A 19,167-nucleotide genomic window follows, 5' to 3' on the forward strand; every position below is an offset into this window, starting at 1 on the left:
CACTGTGGTCACAATGGCCATAACGCACGTACTTGTCTAAGCGGTGTTAATAAGGGAAGCGTTAAACTGTTCGGCGTTAACATATCTTCTGATCCGATTAGGCCGCCTGAGGTTACGGCGTTAAGGAAGAGTCTTAGTTTGGGAAACCTAGATGCTCTTCTCGCTAACGAGGATAGTAACGGTAGCGGTGATCCAATCGCCGCCGTTGAAGATACAGGTTACCATTCCGACGGTCAGATTCAATCCAAGAAGTCCAAAACCGCTCATGACAAGAAAAAGGGTAAATTTTTTTCTTTAATTTTAAACGATAGTTTTAATTTCATGAAACTATAATATAATCGTAATTGTTACAAAAAAATAGGGAAGCCATGGACGGAAGAAGAACATCGTAATTTCTTAATCGGGTTGAACAAACTTGGAAAAGGAGATTGGAGAGGAATCGCAAAGAGTTACGTCACGACGAGAACACCGACACAAGTGGCGAGTCATGCTCAGAAATATTTTATTAGGTTAAACGTTAACGACAAGAGAAAAAGACGTGCTAGTCTCTTTGACATCTCTCTCGAAGATCAGGTTTGCCTTGCTTCTCAAGTAATTCGTTAGACGAAGTCAATTGTTTATTTTTAGGGTTTTAATTTTTTTTTTTGGTTTGATTGAACTGAAGGAGAAAGAGAGAAACTCTCAAGGTGCATCAACATCGTCTTCCAAGACTCTGACTAACCAATTAGTAACCGGATCTCAACAACCGGTGATGCAAGCAGGTCAGACTCAAACCGAGATTTCGAACAGGTTTCAGAATCTGTCGATGGAGTTAATGCCAGTCTACCAAACCGTACCAGGACCACCTTACTACAACTTCGCACCTTTTATGATCCATCCAATGTACTACGCCAATCCTGAACAGATTAGGTTTGTTCACCCTTCTGGTATACCTGTACCAAGGCATGTACCGATGGGTATACCTCAATCTCAGCCGAATGAAGCTTCTAATATGATGACAAAGAACGACGGTTTGGAACTTGGTATCGGTTTGCCTCCACAAGCTACCGGAGCAACTGACATGACGGGTAATGGTGTCATTCCTGTAAAATGAAATCACACTTGGAAAGAAAAAAAAAACAGAAATTGAGCATATGATATAGGTATATTTCATTTTTGGTTACGAGTTTTTATTTGAATATATATCTATATTCAGGAGTTTTGTCGCCGGATTATGTACAATTTTTTTTTATCAGAATAGATTTTAGAAAAGTTACTTATTAGATTTAATTTAAATTTACCTGCCCCTTTATTAACCAAAAACAGAAGAAAAAGCAAAAACAAAATCATAGTCTTGGTAAAGTTTGCAGATTAAAATAAAATTTTCATCCCAAAAAAAAAAAAGATTGGTGCAATTAAAATAGTATTATTTAAAAGCCTTTGATCAATTTTCTTGAACCACGTCTGGTCCGATCATTGAGGTTTGGTTTGTCTGTATCTCCGAGTTCTAAGGTGGCGCCCAAGAAACCAGTTTGAGTTCCATCGCTGTCATTATCGATGTCTCCTTCGATTGTCAATCCTTCAATCCTAGCCGCTATAGATTCTTCTCTCATCCCAACATCCACCACATCTACAAAAATAGTAATTTTATTTATTTTGTGAGTTATGATGACTTTATATATGAAGCTTAAAATTGACAAACTATATACCTTATGCACTATGCAGTATACGTTCAACAATTGTTTTTTTTTGCTAATCAAAGCCATCCTTACGTTTGGAAAATATATATATTTTTTACTATAACATGTGTAAACGCAAAGGGAAAAAAATGGAATTCTGCCATTCCAATTGAGATTTGCATTTATAATTAACCCAAAATATGTTAAAGATACTATTTACCAGTGTTTCATTTGGAAACAAATTATCTTATAAAATGTAGATGCACTAGAAAGAAAGAAAAAACACATTTGAAATCTAGTCAAATTCTATGTTTTAAAGATTAGATTCATTTTGAATATATTAATTTGAAGATGATTCCATGGTTAAAGCAACAATATGCATTTTGTTTTCCTTTCACTTTAAAATCCTGACATGGGTTGATGAGCACAAGCATGCTTTTGGCTCTCAAAATTATATGTGTATTAGTGTGAATACCTGGATTTGAGAAGAGCCAAAGTACGAGAGCGCATGCAAGGAGAACAAAAGGAATGATGTGAATAGCTTTTTCTGCAAATTTTGTACGTGACTTTTCATTCTTAATCATTTCATCCGGTGGATTATTGTAGGAAGGTAGTTCGTTCTCGTCAAGAGGACCAATCACCGAGCCCATCCACAATCCTTTAGGCGGTGCGGATGAGTAATCTTCTGTCACTCTATTCCAGCTTGTGGATCTATACATTTTGATTTTTTTTTCTTTGATTGTGATAAGTGTGTTACAAAACTCTTTAAAAACAAATATATTTTGTAAGATTGTTTGTGAAGAGCTTGCTCAGTTTATTTGTTATATTTTTAGTAATTCGTTAGTTAAATTTGTGTTTTTTTTGAAGGAAAAAGAAAAAAACAATTTCCGGATTTGATTGCAAATTTAGAGCCTATGGTTTTGGTATATATGGTTCTGATATAATGACTTTGTCAAATCGTTGAATTGAAATTCTCACTCGTCTCTTCGTTTCAGAGTGAAAAAAAAAACAATTTCTTTTTAGATTCTTTTTATTTCCATGACTATTTTACAAATTCATCGACAAATATTTTATTATTTTTGTATCCGCCTAAGGTGTTAGCAAACGCAAACGCAAACGCAAACGCAAACGTAAACGCGAATTTTACTACCGTCATGATAAAAAATTGTTCCGCAGGATGAGCCGACGTTTCCTCCTCACCACTCTCCTCTGTTTCTCTCTGTCTCTGTTTCTACAAGATATCTCCATGAACATACTAAACAAGCTCGGTATAGGATCAAGTAAACAAACCAGCATGGATCATCCTTCACCAATCGCACAAGGTCCCGACGACGATGCTCCGGCGCCGGGAAACCAGTTTGCTCAATTCGGCGCCGGTTGTTTCTGGAGCGTGGAATTAGCGTACCAGAGAGTTACAGGAGTGACTCAAACAGAGGTTGGCTATTCTCAAGGGATCACTCACAACCCTTCTTACGAAGATGCTTGTTCAGGCACCACGAATCATACTGAGGTGGTTCGTGTTCAGTATGATCCAAAAGTGTGTAGTTATGAGTCGCTGCTTGATTTGTTCTGGTCTAGACATGATCCCACCACTTTGAATCGTCAGGTAACTAACTAAAGTCTTGATCTTTTTCATGTCTGGATTTTGTTAGAAGAACTTGTGATTTTGGAGATTGAGGAAGATTTTGTTTTTTTTAGGGTTTTTTTTAGGGCTCTGCTTCTGTGAAATTGAGATGGTTATCTGAAAACTTGATCTTCTCTAGGGCTTTATTGAATATGAGCCCTAATTAGATTGAGGTCTAAGTTTGGATTCGTTTCATCTTTTGGGTTTGATGTTTGAAGCTATCATCTCTTTGATGTATACACTTCTAAGTTGGTAGCTAACTTCATACTTCTCTAGACTAAAGAAGCTACCTTGTTATGGACGCTATTAGTTTGTTATAGTGAAATATCTCAATGTTATTAACCTTCTTATTGGAGACAGTTTCTTGAGTATAAGACTTCTTTCTCTGAAACTGAGTCAGACGATACATAAACTGATGCCTATAGCACTCTCTATATCTACTAAGCTTTCTGCTTTCATACTCTTGTTCGGTTTAGCCATTTCTGTTTTCTGCAAAGCTTATGAGTCGACATTTTAATGGTTACATCTTTACCTTATCAGGGAAACGATGTGGGAACCCAATACAGATCAGGGATATATTTCTACAACTCCGAGCAAGAGAAACTAGCACGCGAGTCACTGGAGCGTCACCAGCAACAAGTTGATAGAAAGATTGTGACAGAGATATTACCGGCTAAGAAATTTTACAGAGCCGAGGAACATAACCAGCAATACTTGTCTAAAGGAGGGAGGTTTGGTCTTAAGCAATCCTCTGCGAAAGGCTGCAACGACCCAATCCGCTGCTATGGCTAAAAAAGCCTTGCTTCTACACAAAAAAAAAGCAGAGGATGCTTCTACTTATCTATTATAGACTATAGATGTTGTGTTTTAGAGATTGCAATTATGTGTCTTGTTCTTGTTCATAAAACATTCTGAGTGTTTCAAATCGCTTAGATTGTTCATCTTGTGTTATATTTGTCCCTTTTATTAAAAAAAAAACAGTTGGTGTAAAAAAAGGAAGAGTCATTTGAATTCAAAGGTTAATTCTTTATCGCTGGTGATATTAACACTTTATTTCTGCGATGATCTTATCTTAAACATTGTGTTAATGGTGGTGGATAAACCTTTTAAGCTATCAGCCATTTTATTGGATGAAAAAAATTATACTTAATTGTATGTTTTTTTTGGATTTAATTCAATAATGTCTCAACTTGAGACATATTCTCAAGTCTCAACTAATACGAATAAGTTGATTATAAACTAAAAGTAAGCACCGTTCATACGAAATATAAAAGAATAATATAATCGAAGGGGACTCAAGCAAGTGAAAAAGACAGAAGCGGCAGTGATCTTGTTGTGTGATAAACAAAAATCTTTAAAATCTCTGCATAATAACAAAAGAGCAAATAAATAAACATTATTGATGAGTACTACGTGTTGTTCATGATCTCTCTCTAACGTGAATAGCACGAATTTTTAGTTCAGCCTCGCAACTCTCTTACGTGGCTTTCTCTCAATCACATTTTAGTTAGATGCTCTATGTTGTGATTAAAGAAGTTCATCGGTTTCGTCCATTCGTTGAACACCAGGATACGATAATGGTTTATATATTTTTTTCGAATTTAATAGACTGCATGTTAACATTTCAAACAAAAAATACTATTATCTTTCTCCAAAATAAGTTTGATGATGCACGAATGTCAACTAAAAGAAGCTTCGTGGTAGAAGAAGTTTGATAAAACATCTAAACAAGTTACTTAGCATATTATCTTAACTACATGTAATTGCAATCGTTTAAAGTAATTTATGCTAGACATCTTAACCTTCTATATCTTGTATCAATTATATAGTTCACTAAAATTACATTATACTATTTTCTTTGGCTGGTTAAGATGATCCAGAAATCTATGTTTATGTAGTATATTACACACTGACCGACATTCTTGTAATTAGATTTTATAAGAAAAGAAAAGACTTATGTGATGAAAACGTAGGGGCTAGCTATTTTGGTAGGTAAACCAATTTAACTCCAAGGAAACCAAGTCTTAAGTTATAGTAGATGTTTTCTCAAACACGATCAATTAATCATGTCCTCCTAATGTCAAAACTCAAGATTAAGAGTATTTTTCTTTTTCTCTTTTAGACACCACCATATATAAAGTTGCTGCAAGCATTTCAGATGAACTACAATCATTTTTGTATGAAAAAATTATACACTTTAGATGGATTGTGTAACCGAGATAAGAAAATAGAATATATAGATTACACAGTATTACGCTAATAAAACAACCCTATAAACCTGCCATTGTTTCCATTGGATTTCCCCGCTTTGTCTTTTTAATTTTCTAATTTCTATAGTTTTCCTTGTTTTAGAAGCTAAGGTTAGTTAATTATACTTAATTCACCAGAAGTCGGATGAATTAATAATAAGTCCCCTGGCCCATGGTTTAACCATGAGCTAATCATAATTACTAGATTGTAAATTCAAAACTAATCTTAGGGCACAAAAATTCAATGAATATAGTAATGGAATATTTTTAAAATTCCTTCTATATAAACACTCGAAATGACAGGCAAAAAAAGACAGATACGAAAAAAACCAAACTAAAACATGTAATGTGATGTGATTGTGATGTAATACACTTATAAACTCATCAGAAACAGAGAGCTCTGTTTTGTCTTTTATTTTTCTTTTTATCCATCAATCGAATGGCTGATCAGGTTCAGATCCGGACAATGAATCAAGATCTCGAAGAACCAATGGCTGAGATCATGCCAAGCGTCTTAACGGCAATGTCGTATCTCTTGCAAAGAGTATCGGAGACCAACGACAAGCTTAGCCAGAAACAGATGATCTCAGGTTTCCATGGATTAACCAAACCTTCCATATCAATCAGAAGCTATCTAGAGAGGATCTTCGAGTATGCGAATTGTAGCTATTCGTGTTACATCGTCGCGTATATATATTTGGATCGGTTCGTGAAGAAGCAGCCATTTTTGGCTATCAATTCCCATAATGTTCATAGGCTTATAATCACAAGTGTCTTGGTCTCTGCCAAATTCATGGATGACTTGTAAGTAAACTTATTCTGAGGCTAATTAATTTGTTAAAAGTTACGTATAAATTAACAGGTGATTAATTAATTATTTATAATTCGTGACAACTTTAGGAGTTACAACAATGGATATTATGCAAAAGTTGGGGGAATAAGCAGAGAAGAGATGAACATGCTTGAGCTTGACTTCTTGTTCGGAATCGAGTTTCAGTTAAACGTTACCGTTTCAACTTTTAATAACTACTGTTGTTTTCTACAAAGAGAGATGGTGATGTTGATGAAGATGAAATCTCTGTTTCTTGAACCTTCTCTTTCGTTCAGAAGCTCTTTTAAGACCAAACTTTTGATGAATCCACACGAAGACGACTCTTTATCTACTCATCACAGCAAGAAGCAGCAACTCGCTGCTGCTTGAATATACATATATGCATTGGGGTTGTTATCACGTTGTGTGATGTAAACCCTCTTTTGTATCCTGAGGGTTCTTGTTTAGTGATGTTAGTTTAGAATTTTGAATGTATCTTTTCTTTAAGGGTTGGTTTCTTGAAAGCCTCTTCTTGAATCGATTCTCTTGGACTCTTTTTTTTCACCTTATATAATTTCAAATTACATGATTTACATACCTTTTCACCTTATATATACTAGGACTCAAACCCATATAAACTGCTTTTAAATAGAAGACACTTTTATTACCATATTGAAAAGTCAAATTAAAAAACTCATTATATAATCAATCTAACTGTTGGAAAAAAAACTCTAGGTATTTTTATTAAATTTTTATATTTAAAATTAACTAAAAGCTGTAAATTTAAATTCATCATTCCAAAAATCTTTAGTTAAATATAGAATTGGAGGAATTTCTTTACTTTTAAAAGAATGAATGCAAGAGAATAATTTAGAAATCTGTAAAAACCGTTGAGATTGAAAATTTATATTATTTTGTGTAATGGCAAAAAAAATGAAAACAGTTTGAATAGACAAATATATATAGATTTTAAAAGATACAAATATACGAATAAACACAACTCTACAATGAACAGTTTCAACTTTACAAAATAACTGTTACAATGAACAATTGCAACTTTTCGTAAAACATACAATTAAAATGTTTTACAGATTTTTTTAAGAAAATTATTCAAAAGATACGATAGAAACAACATAACTTTTGATGGCATTTATTCGGATTGCTAATTTGTTATTATATATAGATTATCTCTTGAATCGATTATCTTGGACTCTTTTTTGTTCACCTTACGCAATTTAGCGATCATATTATTTCTTGAAACCATATATATTAACAAAATGAATAAAAACCTAACATATATTGACATTCGAATATAAAATCTTGTAAAACCGATACAGTTTTTTAAAAGTTGAACTTAATCCAAATCTAAGAGATAATATATATAAATTTTCTTGTCTTAAAATTATCTAAACACGCGTTTGGAAGACAATACACAAATTACACTATAAAGAGATCACACCTTTAGAGACATGCAAAGACGGTATAAGATACGTCGAGCACATAATCTTATATATAAAAGCATACAAGACAAAGGGAGATATATAAGTTACATTTAGGAGGGTACCAAACCTAATAATCTTTAATACTGTATTACAAACACTTATACTCCTCCCAAAACATTTTAGTTGGGAGAACTTACCAAAACATCCTCACGGATGAATCTTACTACTGTGGCTTAAAGAGGCAACTTCACCGTTGGAACCACCACCGCCGCCGCCACCACCAGAACGGCCATTTCCGCTTCCGTAACCATACCCACCACCGCGTGCTCCACCACCTCCAGAACCATATCCATATCCGCTACCTGACCCGGATCCGGATCCATACCCGTATCCAGATCCTCTTCCCCACCCTGTTGGTGATCTACCGGAACCCGACCCGAAACCCCATCCAGAACCTGGAGCAGAGCCCCAACCCCAGTTGTACTCCCAATTAGGCCCACGACCTGATCCACTTTCGCCTGGGTAGTTTTGGCCTGGCATGTTACCCCTCCTAGACCATGCGAACGGACGAGAAACCGAAGTCTTTGCAATGACTAGAAAGAACAAAACCAACAAGAGCCCTTTGATCATTTTCTAATTTTTCTTATATCTTTAAATTCAAAATCTTGTTTTGTTATGAAGTTATTGTAGGAAAGCTTCTGCCACTATTTATAGGCAACACATGTTGGTTTATAACATGAACCATTCTTGAAATGCAACGGTCTATGACAAGTTGGTTTGATAGTGTGAGATGGGCCAGACCCACCCTTTTGTGAAATCCAAACTCGAAACAAAAGAAATTAAAAAAAAAAAAATTGTTAGGGGAAAAAGGTTATAAGAAAACATTATAATTGCATCACCAACATGGCAACACATGTTGTGAGTTAATTTACAAACTTCTTTTTGTTATATAATTGTTTACTAAGACGTAATCATCAACTGTAAATTAGCACCACCGCCCTAACAATAGAATTACAATATCAATCATGAAGTCACTAGCTATGAACCATTTTTTTCAATAGATACTAATTACCATGATTTAGTGCCAAAAATAAAAAAATTACTATGATAATATATTGGTATAACATAAATGCTAAAAACGGTGTATATGTATTGGCACGGATATACAGTGTGTGATAATATTCATATATAAATTGATCTTCTTGTTTTCATTTGTCTGTTAAAACCTATCTATAAATGCATGTGACTAATCATTATTGATTGAAGAGTTTATCTTTCTATTCCATATTTTATTTTTGGTATTCATTTCTATTCCATATTATAGTCGGTAATCGTATTACAGTATACAAAAAGTCAAGTGAAATGATTGAATATTTGATATTACTGATCTACTTGAGTTTGCTTTAAAGTAGAAAATATTATCCTTGAAGAACCCATTTAAGATGCATCTCAACGTCAATCCCACTTAGAAATTTTCTTATATACGGCTTGTGATCTGCCAATAATGATAATGATGATCATCAATATATCTAGCAAACACACACATATAACATCAACACCATTGACAATGGTAGATCAAATAATTAATTCATCTCTAAGACTAGTCACGCGACCACTAATTCTTAAATTAGTTCAAAAATGATGAGCAAATCAGATAGATATATCGCGTTTATTAAAAACTATATAGATCACATCATATTACTTCCATCTTTTCGTCTATCTATTGACCATTCTAACTAATTTAGAAACCATTCAAGCTAACATTTGCTATATCAAATTCAAATGGTCAAAACTTTTCAAAGAAATTTGAGTTTATTTAAATACTGAAATCCAAATCTAGTGTAGCTTGATCATGTATGTTTTATCATAAAAACAATACATTTAAAATTATGATTTATTACATATGTACGTTGTCATCATATGGCCCTCATCGTATAGGTTTATTTTAAAAAGAATATATAGGAATGATTACAAAACTGAATATTCATAGGGTATGAGGTCGGTCAGTGTTTTTGAGATGGTCTTTTGGTAAGAAGATATAATACACATGAAATAAACATCTGTCCGTAGACACTAGATGGAGAGTTCGATTAAAATCTTAGATGCAGAGAATAGGACTGGCCAATCTTAGATCAAGTTTTAATTTTTGTAAAACTTTTCTTTCTGAGTTGACTGGCTAATAGAGAAATGCTATTTTGTTTTAATTTATTGTTTTCTATATATAAACTTGGACAATTTATATTTACGAAAGTCTCAATGCCGTTTGTGAAATGTCTAATGTTTATTTTTGCAAATACTGTCGATTGTCGATTATATATATATATATATATATATATATATATATATTTNGCAGTGAAGACTTATATGATGATTTGCTAGATTTCTATAACCAGAAAATTATTAGCGAAACTCATTAACTATGAAAATAAATAAATAAAAATTAAGTTTTAGTCTCAATCATAAAGAAAAATAATTGATAAATATTTATCTCTTTGCAAGTGGTTTTACAACTTTATATATTCTTTAACTCAGTCTTAATATTTGATTTTCTTTTTGACTCCACAATATATGTTGCTATGGTTTGATTTTCTTCAATTAGCCTCCTAACAAATTTCTTGTGAATTAGAAACTCTATATGAATGCTTAAAATGTGTTATATTTCTGTGATGATCGGTTATTTATCGGTTCTTGTCTCTATTCTTTTTTTTTTTGTTAAAGGGTATTCAATTTATATAAATAAGTGCCCAATGGGCTATTTCCGGATTTAGGCACATCACAATCCTCTAAAGGCCTAAACCGAAATACAACAAACCAAAACAAACCACAGATTACAAAACCGATTCGGTTTCCCTTAACCGGTTTTAGGAAACCCTAATTCCCCAAAAGAAGAACTCTGTTGGAGCCGCCGCCCATGGATTGTGGATACACACCGGATCAGGACCTCCGGTGTACCTGGATGCCGTGAGTCGAACGGAAATGGTGATCCAGGATCCGTTTGCCATCCCGCCACCGTAGAGCCGTGGACTCGATTATATATATTGATTCCACAAGTTTTACACTAATGTTGTTTTCCTGTAACGACTGAGATCTATAGTGAAGACACAAATGTTTTTGGCTCTAAGAAATATCTAAAGGATTCTTTTTGGAATGATGGCAACTTTTAAATTATTTTCAACGGTGAAGCGGTCCACACGCACAACTTCCTACGGTGGAGCAACTACCATATGTTATGTCTCTTTTAGGATATGATCGAATATTCATATACATATACTTCTAAAAAGACTTCCCCTAAAAATAATAATCTGAGAGCTCCCAATCCACTGTCATCGAAGTTTTTTAAAAATTTAAAAATAAAAATGATAATAATGAGTGTCCCTGTTTGTTAGTATGCATCACATCGTGTTTCTTACAACATTCCTCTATTTAGCTTCAAAATATCTAGAAAATGGATTTACGTATATGTGATGTTAATGGATCAATCTTTATAGTGGAGTTAAACAGGTTGGCGAATCCGGACCAATCGGGAGCCTAAAGTCCAATCCCCTGTATTGTCTTACAGAAAATATTGTCTCATGAACATGTATAAGCTATGTGGTGCATAATATACAATACACCCCTAATTTTTTTTACATCGATATCGTATATAAACTTACTTCATCTTGTAAATATTACATACCATGTATATAAATAAAAAACTATATAAGTATGTAGCGTCCACTGCTCGCACGGATTTGCATGAATCTACATTCTTTTTTTGGTAAAGGATTTTCTTGCCACATTTTTTTCTCCTGAATAGTGTATAAGTATAGGGAGTAACTTGGATGAATCTGAATTAACCAAGCAGCTGAGAGATAGGACTCGCCTATACATGAAGCTACTTAGCTACATTGACATTATATATATACAGTGAAGCAAAGATTGGAAGAGAAAACCTTTAGTTAAATTTAATCTAATAGATAATGTCATAATGACACATACTCCATCAGTTATCAACGTTATTGTATAATCATTTAGTTTGAAGAAGACAAAACAGTACTACATTATATCATAATTCATTAATTCATAAGTTATATTCTAATAGAGCTTAATTAATATTGTTGTATACTGCTTTCATTTGAAAAAGATAAATTTTTATTTAAATTTTCGATTTGGTCCAGAGCCCCCAAAGGGTTCTACTATAGTGTGTTTAGTAACAAACAACTAACAACATTCTGTGACGCTTAGGTTGTGCCACGTGCTGGACCCTCACTAGTCACTACTATTTGCACCCACTTCCTCTATTATTAGACACTTAGCATAAAATTCATCATTTGATTTTTATGTAAAAGCATCACACATGCATTTGTGCTTTGACTATGTACATGTTCATACACGCGTTTGTAACATTATATTGGTAACAACAAACTACAAATACTATATGTACGTTATAATACGTCAGCAATAATATTTATAGCGTTGAAAAGTATATAAGAAAACAAAATTCTTCGTCGAGTGACCTATTAAAATCCGGTTTAAAAACTGTGCCACTCGTCAAAAGATTCGTTCATGGTAACATTTTCACAATTTGTCTTTTTTAAGGTAGAGCAGATGAAATTTGTTGAAGAATACGCTCCATTGCCTAAATACTACTTTGGAATGGAATGCATGGATTGTTGAGCATTGCAAAAGCCCAAAAGAACTTAACAAAAGGGGTCGAGTCCATGGATTTAATGGCTCATGTCTTGCAACATATTATATGTTACCAGCATGTAGTTTCATATCAGGTGACAACCTTCTAACATCTAACTTATCATTTCTGATTTTTGAAATGTACCTTAAGATCCAAGGAAATAGATTTGCATACCATCATTTTTGATCCTGTGTCCAAAAGTTTATATGTGGAAGCTTGCACGTAAACAAAACATTCGTTTTAATCCACAAGGATTTTCTAGTAAACAAGATGGCGTCCAATTTAAAATAGTAAACGTTTTTCACCCTTGAGGATTTGTATTACATCTCCAAATGTATTAAAATCAAAAATATATGTAGCCCAAAAATATATTAGATAACATCAAAAACAATAAAATGCCCTAATCATCATCACAACAATAAGAAAGGCGGCTACTGCGGATAGTACTCAGTCACGGCAACATAAATAATTATGGTTCGATTCTGCCAGCCAATTTCTTCAAAAAATCAAAAGATCAGAAGAGGGAGCTGTAAATCCTCATTGTAATACTCCATATTTTTACCCAAAAATATTCGGAAAAAATAAAAAAGAGTTTTAAAAGCAAGATTTTATTTTTTAATAATCAATTAGAAAAAAAAGAAAATGAAAAATTTATTTTTTGAAAAAGAAGAGATCGCTCAGTTCAGCGGGATTATCGACACGCAAAACTTTCCATGAAAAAACAAGAAAAAGTCCTGCATTGCGGTCTGTTGAGCTTGAATATTTACGAAGTCATCACCACGATTCTCATATATCTCTTTTCCAAAACAAAATAAAAATAAAAACAAAAGATGAAGACGAACTTAATAAAGAAGAGGATTAGTAACTAATTAACCCAACATTGGAGTGATGCTGCTGGAGAGATTAGTGACTTTGGGAGTTGTATTTATAGGTTAATTGGCTAGGGCTTTCTCTCCTGACTCTGCTTTAAAACGATTCCGTTTTATTTATTACACAAGTTAAAAATGAATCCGAAATACTATTATTTTAGAAAGCCTTCTCTTAACAACAATGATGAATAACTTAATGTGACCCGGCCCATTCATATTAAGATAATGTAATCAAAACTCATGATCAGGTATGTATAATTCTATAAATAAAAATCATGTACTGTATAATAAGTTTGATTACTGTATCAATAATAATAATAATAATAAAACTTTTTTTTTTTTTTTGTTGTTGTTGTAAAAAACATAATGTAATAATTTTGTGTAGAATGATTAGTAAATTACAAATGAAATTGTATCAGACGGAAAAAAAAAAAACACAAATGAAAATTTATTACATTGATTGGATATTTTCTGCATATGTAATACTTTAGATAGAGACCAATTTAATTTTGTGAAAAATAACCAAAAATAGTAGCAAGAAAATATTCATAAATTAATCCATTAAAATAAAATTTCATTTCAGGGAAAAAAAGAAAAAAAAAAAAATCTTCCACCACAAGTTTTCTCAAAACAAAATTTTTATTTTCTTTATATAAAAACCAAGTGTAAAATATAAGAACCAATAAAAACCCGCCACGTACAAACATTCGTCAAACAAACAGTTGAGTTGAGCAAAGTGGTCTCTCTCTCTCTCGGGTCTCGATTTCACAATTGAGTTGAGTTGATCTGAGGGTTCTGAAAGATGTCATGTTTGGGTAGGATTTTGTCAGTTACCTACCCACCTGATCCGTACAATCATCATCGTTGTTCAGATCATAAACTATCACCATCATCATCATCATCATCATCTTCACTAGGGCGTAATCGGAGATTCAGATGGCGGCGACTCACTGCGTTAAACCCTGAATCTTCCTCCCTCGACTCTGAATCTGATTCTGAATCCAAATTCGCTGCCGGGTAACTCTCAAACTAGCTTTGATCACTTTATATATTTCGATTTGCGGTATTGGTCAAAAAAAAAACTTAAAAGTTATGATTTTTATCTTTTGGGGGTGAATGAAGGTTTTGTATAATAGAAGGGCCTGAAACAGTACAGGACTTTGCCAAAATGCAATTACAAGAGATTCAAGATAACATTAGAAGCCGACGAAACAAGATCTTCTTGCATATGGAAGAGGTTACTTACACTCTGTCTTTCAAGTAGTTTCTTAAAGTGGAAACCTTTCTTTGAGCTCCTTCCTTGAGACTCTTTTAACTGTTTTATATATATTAGGTACGGAGGCTAAGAATACAACAACGGATTAAAAACACAGAACTTGGTATCATAAACGAGGAACAAGAACATGATTTACCTAATTTCCCATCTTTTATCCCATTCTTACCTCCTTTGGTTTGTTTTTTTTCTTTTCTTTTTTCCCATTCTTACCTCCATTGGTTTGTTTAATTGTATGAATTGATCGTATATGCATTTGGTTTTCAGACTGCTGCCAATTTGAAAGTCTACTACGCAACTTGTTTTTCACTCATCGCCGGGATTATCTTATTCGGTGGCCTTCTAGCTCCTACTGTAAGTGCTTGTTGTTGTTTTTTTTTCTTTCTTAAGATTGGATTTGTTCTCTCTAATAATCATTTTTTTTTTTTTTGTAATCTTTGGTACAGCTAGAGTTGAAGCTAGGTATTGGAGGTACTTCATATGCAGATTTTATTCAAAGTCTTCATCTACCTATGCAATTGAGGTTTTCATACTTGTTTCTTTCAACTGTGTTTTTTGTTTTGGGGAGTATAATATCTCTTTTAAAGATGCTTAATTTTGTGTGTTGATTTGAATGACAGTCAAGTGGATCCAATAGTAGCTTCGTTTTCTGGAGGAGCTGTTGGTGTTATTTCGGCTTTGATGGTAGTTGAAGTCAACAACGTAAAGCAGCAAGAACACAAGAGATGCAAATACTGTCTAGGAACTGGTACTATGATTTCACTTGTTCTTGTTTCTTGCTTTCAAAAGGTTGTTTCTAAAACAAATGACCGTGTAATAATTGTATTTTTTTTATATTAACACAGGGTATCTAGCTTGTGCTCGTTGCTCTAGCACAGGTTCTCTTATTTTAGCTGAACCAGTCTCAACTATTGCTGGTGGGAGTCATTCTCAATCACCGCCCCAAACCGAAAGATGTTCAAACTGTTCAGGTGCCGGAAAGGTAAAAGCACAAAAACAAAAACCTATAGAAAAAAACCAAAACCTAAAGGTGTGGATACTAAGTTGTATGTGTTTGATGCTCAGGTGATGTGCCCGACGTGTTTGTGCACAGGCATGGCTATGGCGAGTGAGCATGACCCTCGGATCGATCCCTTCGATTAAAATCTGCAACACTATCTACCTTCTGTCAGTGTAACTAAAAATGGTATGTATTGATGAATATTTATAACTGCGTCTTTTCATCTGTACATACACACACACAAGTGAAGTTAGATACAATGTTAGTACTGTCTTCCCAGAACAACCTAGATACAGTGTACCAGATAAACCAACAACTACGAAACTGGCATGCTGTGTACGTCTTGTGAGTTGTGACATCAAACGGCATGTAATGTTTGGTTTTCTCCATTAAGCAAAAAAGCTTGTTTCCCGTTAAATGTGTTGTTGTCCTTCATGTTACATTATGTTTTGTTTTCTGAGTTTTAAATGTTTTCAGTTCCGTTTCAAAGAGAAGCAAAAAAAAGGATGGAACCATGTGTATTTGTGTGGTTCAAGCTTCCCAGCCACGCAAGGTAGTGGCGCGAGTAGCTTGTTTTTAACACCTTGAGTGAAAACTCCCATACGGGAGCATGAATGAGAATGGTAAAACTTGATGTTGTGTAAGGCACGAGCCATGTACTGTATCTCTGTATTGCGTAAATGTCTGGAAGTATCACCACTAGTTCAACAGAGTCTGCACATAGATGACACAAGAGGAAGGGAACTTTAGAAACCAAACTGTTTGAGTAACATATCAGAACAGAAAACAGAGTAAGAGTAAAATTCCTATCCTGGTCTGCTTCTGAATCTGTTGGATGGTTTGCAGCCTCTATTATGAACTTGGAGTTAACGTCCCTAACAGAAAGATTGGAGTTAAACGGAGTCAGGAAAAAATAGAGAGAAAGGATCTGTATAAATGTTAGGCTGTGTTTGGTGAAGTCTTGGTTCAGTTCACGACACCACCCAACTCATGTACAAGCACTTCACTAGAGTCCACAGAGTCTCTGAGACTTACATGTGTTTCCGAAGGGCTTGGATACTAATACCATCAGCGTTCTTGATGTCATTGACCGCGATAAACTCTTCCGCCTTTCTCATGGATCAGCCTCACGCCCCAATTTAGATACACACAGCCATGTTAGAAAGGGAACTGGGAACCCTTAATCTACTACGCGTACTCAGCAAGAAGAGCTTCAGTGGCACCAACACTGTGTCCTCTGGCAGCTTGAAAGCATAAATTCATGCAGAATTGGATAATCTCAAGAACATGGAAACTCTGTTTCTTCAGAACAATGAGCTTACATGCCCTGTTTCTCGAGAGCTAGGGCATACACCAATGAGTTTGAGGATTTTTTTTAATAAAAATTTTGTGTTTTAGTTTAGTTTTCTTTCTTTAAACATTAAAACCTAAGTAGAGATTTGTTATAAACCATTGATTCTCATTCCTCGTAAAAGCAAAACAATACACAATCCTCAGCTCCTCTATACACATGTTTTTAAAAAAAAATCAAACAAAGTAGTGTAGATAGGGAGATGTTGATTAATTTGGTAGTTACATTAATTTGGGAGGAGGAAGAAGCCAGCTGGATCCTTGGATGTAGCCAAGCGAGATGAAGTATTTAGCTTTAATGTCGTCAATGTATTGTGTAAACTTAACTCTTTTCGCCTTGAGCGATCCTGGTCCTGTGCACTTATACTCTCCATAGAACACCGTCCTGCTCATCAATAATTTGCATTAATAAATTATGTACTATATATATATATATATATATATATATATGTATAGAGTTTTGGATTGATATACTATGGTTTGGACTATACATACTTGTCACGTCCGATGTCGCGGTTTGCTTGCCATCCAGATGGGTCCACGACACTTGACATATCGGTGTATGCGTAAACAACCTTCGGGTGGCTCATCCATGCTCGACCCAAGTAGATCCCGGTTCCAGTCCCTGTAACCTTGCAGTGCACGAACGTGTATCCGGTTTTCTCTTGCGCGGTTTTTCCCGCATGAGCTGTGATCACTCTGATTCCATCTCCCACAACGTTTAGTTGTGTACCCTATTTTAAAATTAATTTTACCGTTAAAGATTATCGTAATTGTATTTATATATAGCATGAATTGGTTGAGCAAGTGGTCTAGTTAGGTAGGTACGAGGTATAGAGAGCGTCCGCTTCCAAAGATGAAATCAAATGTGCCTTCGATGTAGCAGTCTTTGAAGAAATGGTTTCCGGCGTCATCGCAAATCGTGTCTTGATAACCGTAAAATTTACAGTTGTAGAAAGCTGCTTTGTTGCCAGAGATTCTCATAGATAAAGCTTGTGCACCCTTCATCTTACCATCCGGCATAGGCGCAGAATTCTGAAAAAAAAAAAAAAATGTTATTATGTTTTGAAACTACTTTTTCCTTTCAAGAGTAAAATGTCACATGTAAGAAGATCATAAACTGTCCTGATTAGCCAACATATTTCGAGACAAATATAAGAACAAATCTTACGAGATATATATACCTTAACGATGATGTTAATAGCCATGAAATAGTCGGACAAGACAATGAGAGTTGCGCTATCGACTGTCCCATATCGTAATGCGGTACCGTCGTATGTCAATACCGGCATTGCATTTGGATGACCGTACAGTGTGATGAAGGGCTTGTTTCTATCTATTGTGACCTTCTCTTTGTATACACCAGGACCTACCTTGATGATCACACGCCCAGTGTTCCCTGCCTGTACACTCTTTATCGCTTCGGTTATTGTCTTGAACTGGCCTCTTCCATTTTGTTCCACCTGCACTCGTAGGTCCAAAATATATCTTATGCTAAAACCCAAAAATCCTAAATAATATCATTTAAAATATCGCAATGACGACAAAAATAAATAAATAACATGTTGTTTGTTGAAAACATAAGAAAACGTCTCTATTAATTGTAATGCATGTTTACAAATATTATCATGCCTTGATGATACGTGGCTTAGCCTCAGCGGCCAATAGAGCTGGATCTAATGTACTTTTTCTACTAGCCAACGACGGGACGTTGGTGTTGAACCACTGCTCGATTCCGCCTTTGTTCTGCGGAATTGGTGCTGCATCGTTAGCGAAAACCACCGGCGATGTAATCACCACGAGCAGGCTTGTTACTATTAGGGACACAGAATTGTATCCCATTGTTCTAATATTACTATTATTTGGTATTATGTTTTTTTACTACTTTTCTAAAACACTTTCTTATGGTTTTTATATACCATTTCTGAAAAGCGAAGAATACCCGATGCCATTAAGTTTTGCTAAATTGGTTTCTGGTTCCTCTTCTTTAATCATTTTTATCCCTTCACAAATTCTATATATATATGTTACGTACTGTCATAGTTTATTATTTTATCTACAAAACTATTTTAGTATTAGTTTTATTTTTGGAACAAATGATTAGCTAATATATATATAGAAGAAATTTTTCAATACTACACGTCTAAACCAAACATGCATGGCGTTATGATATCCCATATAGGCATATATATATATACATATATATAGTTCTGAATTAGTTT

At 34.3% G+C, this 19,167-nt stretch overlaps 7 protein-coding genes across 7 annotated transcripts in view; 4 read left to right on the top strand and 3 right to left on the bottom strand.

Annotated features, from left to right (window-relative positions):
- LOC104739021 overlaps positions 1 to 1,203 on the top strand; it is a 2,241-nt gene extending 1,038 nt beyond the window's left edge. The window contains exons 2-3 of the mRNA XM_010459258.2: positions 362 to 573; positions 665 to 1,203. Coding sequence (XP_010457560.1) covers positions 362 to 573; positions 665 to 1,093 — 641 coding nt within the window. The 3' untranslated portion in view covers positions 1,094 to 1,203. The remainder of the gene's footprint in view (positions 1 to 361; positions 574 to 664) is intronic.
- LOC104739029 lies at positions 1,377 to 2,471 on the bottom strand. The gene is made up of 2 exons (XM_010459269.1): positions 2,134 to 2,471; positions 1,377 to 1,609 (listed from the first exon to the last, which is right to left on the bottom strand). The coding sequence occupies exons 1-2, from the start codon at positions 2,375 to 2,377 to the stop codon at positions 1,410 to 1,412; spliced, it is 444 nt and encodes a 147-aa protein (XP_010457571.1). The 5' UTR covers positions 2,378 to 2,471; the 3' UTR covers positions 1,377 to 1,409.
- On the top strand, positions 2,821 to 4,312 carry LOC104739038 (peptide methionine sulfoxide reductase A1-like). The gene is made up of 2 exons (XM_010459281.2): positions 2,821 to 3,264; positions 3,823 to 4,312. Exons 1-2 carry the CDS (start codon positions 2,836 to 2,838, stop codon positions 4,072 to 4,074), a joined length of 681 nt encoding a protein of 226 aa, XP_010457583.1. The 5' UTR covers positions 2,821 to 2,835; the 3' UTR covers positions 4,075 to 4,312.
- LOC104739048 (cyclin-U4-3) lies at positions 5,853 to 6,937 on the top strand. The gene is made up of 2 exons (XM_010459293.1): positions 5,853 to 6,335; positions 6,432 to 6,937. The coding sequence occupies exons 1-2, from the start codon at positions 5,971 to 5,973 to the stop codon at positions 6,730 to 6,732; spliced, it is 666 nt and encodes a 221-aa protein (XP_010457595.1). The 5' UTR covers positions 5,853 to 5,970; the 3' UTR covers positions 6,733 to 6,937.
- LOC104739054 (putative glycine-rich cell wall structural protein 1) lies at positions 7,705 to 8,480 on the bottom strand. Its single transcript, XM_010459304.2, has one exon. The coding sequence runs from the start codon at positions 8,412 to 8,414 to the stop codon at positions 7,992 to 7,994; it is 423 nt and encodes a 140-aa protein (XP_010457606.1). The 5' UTR covers positions 8,415 to 8,480; the 3' UTR covers positions 7,705 to 7,991.
- On the top strand, positions 14,035 to 16,013 carry LOC104739063. Its single transcript, XM_010459314.2, has 8 exons — positions 14,035 to 14,339; positions 14,445 to 14,559; positions 14,656 to 14,772; positions 14,863 to 14,949; positions 15,042 to 15,118; positions 15,216 to 15,343; positions 15,441 to 15,577; positions 15,661 to 16,013. Exons 1-8 carry the CDS (start codon positions 14,125 to 14,127, stop codon positions 15,736 to 15,738), a joined length of 954 nt encoding a protein of 317 aa, XP_010457616.1. The 5' UTR covers positions 14,035 to 14,124; the 3' UTR covers positions 15,739 to 16,013.
- Positions 17,021 to 18,818, bottom strand: LOC104739073 (putative pectinesterase 63). The gene is made up of 5 exons (XM_010459325.2): positions 18,578 to 18,818; positions 18,130 to 18,408; positions 17,774 to 17,980; positions 17,441 to 17,679; positions 17,021 to 17,330 (listed from the first exon to the last, which is right to left on the bottom strand). Exons 1-5 carry the CDS (start codon positions 18,785 to 18,787, stop codon positions 17,168 to 17,170), a joined length of 1,098 nt encoding a protein of 365 aa, XP_010457627.1. The 5' UTR covers positions 18,788 to 18,818; the 3' UTR covers positions 17,021 to 17,167.

Source organism: Camelina sativa, chromosome 2 (genome assembly GCF_000633955.1).
Source record: "Camelina sativa cultivar DH55 chromosome 2, Cs, whole genome shotgun sequence".
Taxonomy (NCBI): Eukaryota; Viridiplantae; Streptophyta; class Magnoliopsida; order Brassicales; family Brassicaceae; genus Camelina; species Camelina sativa.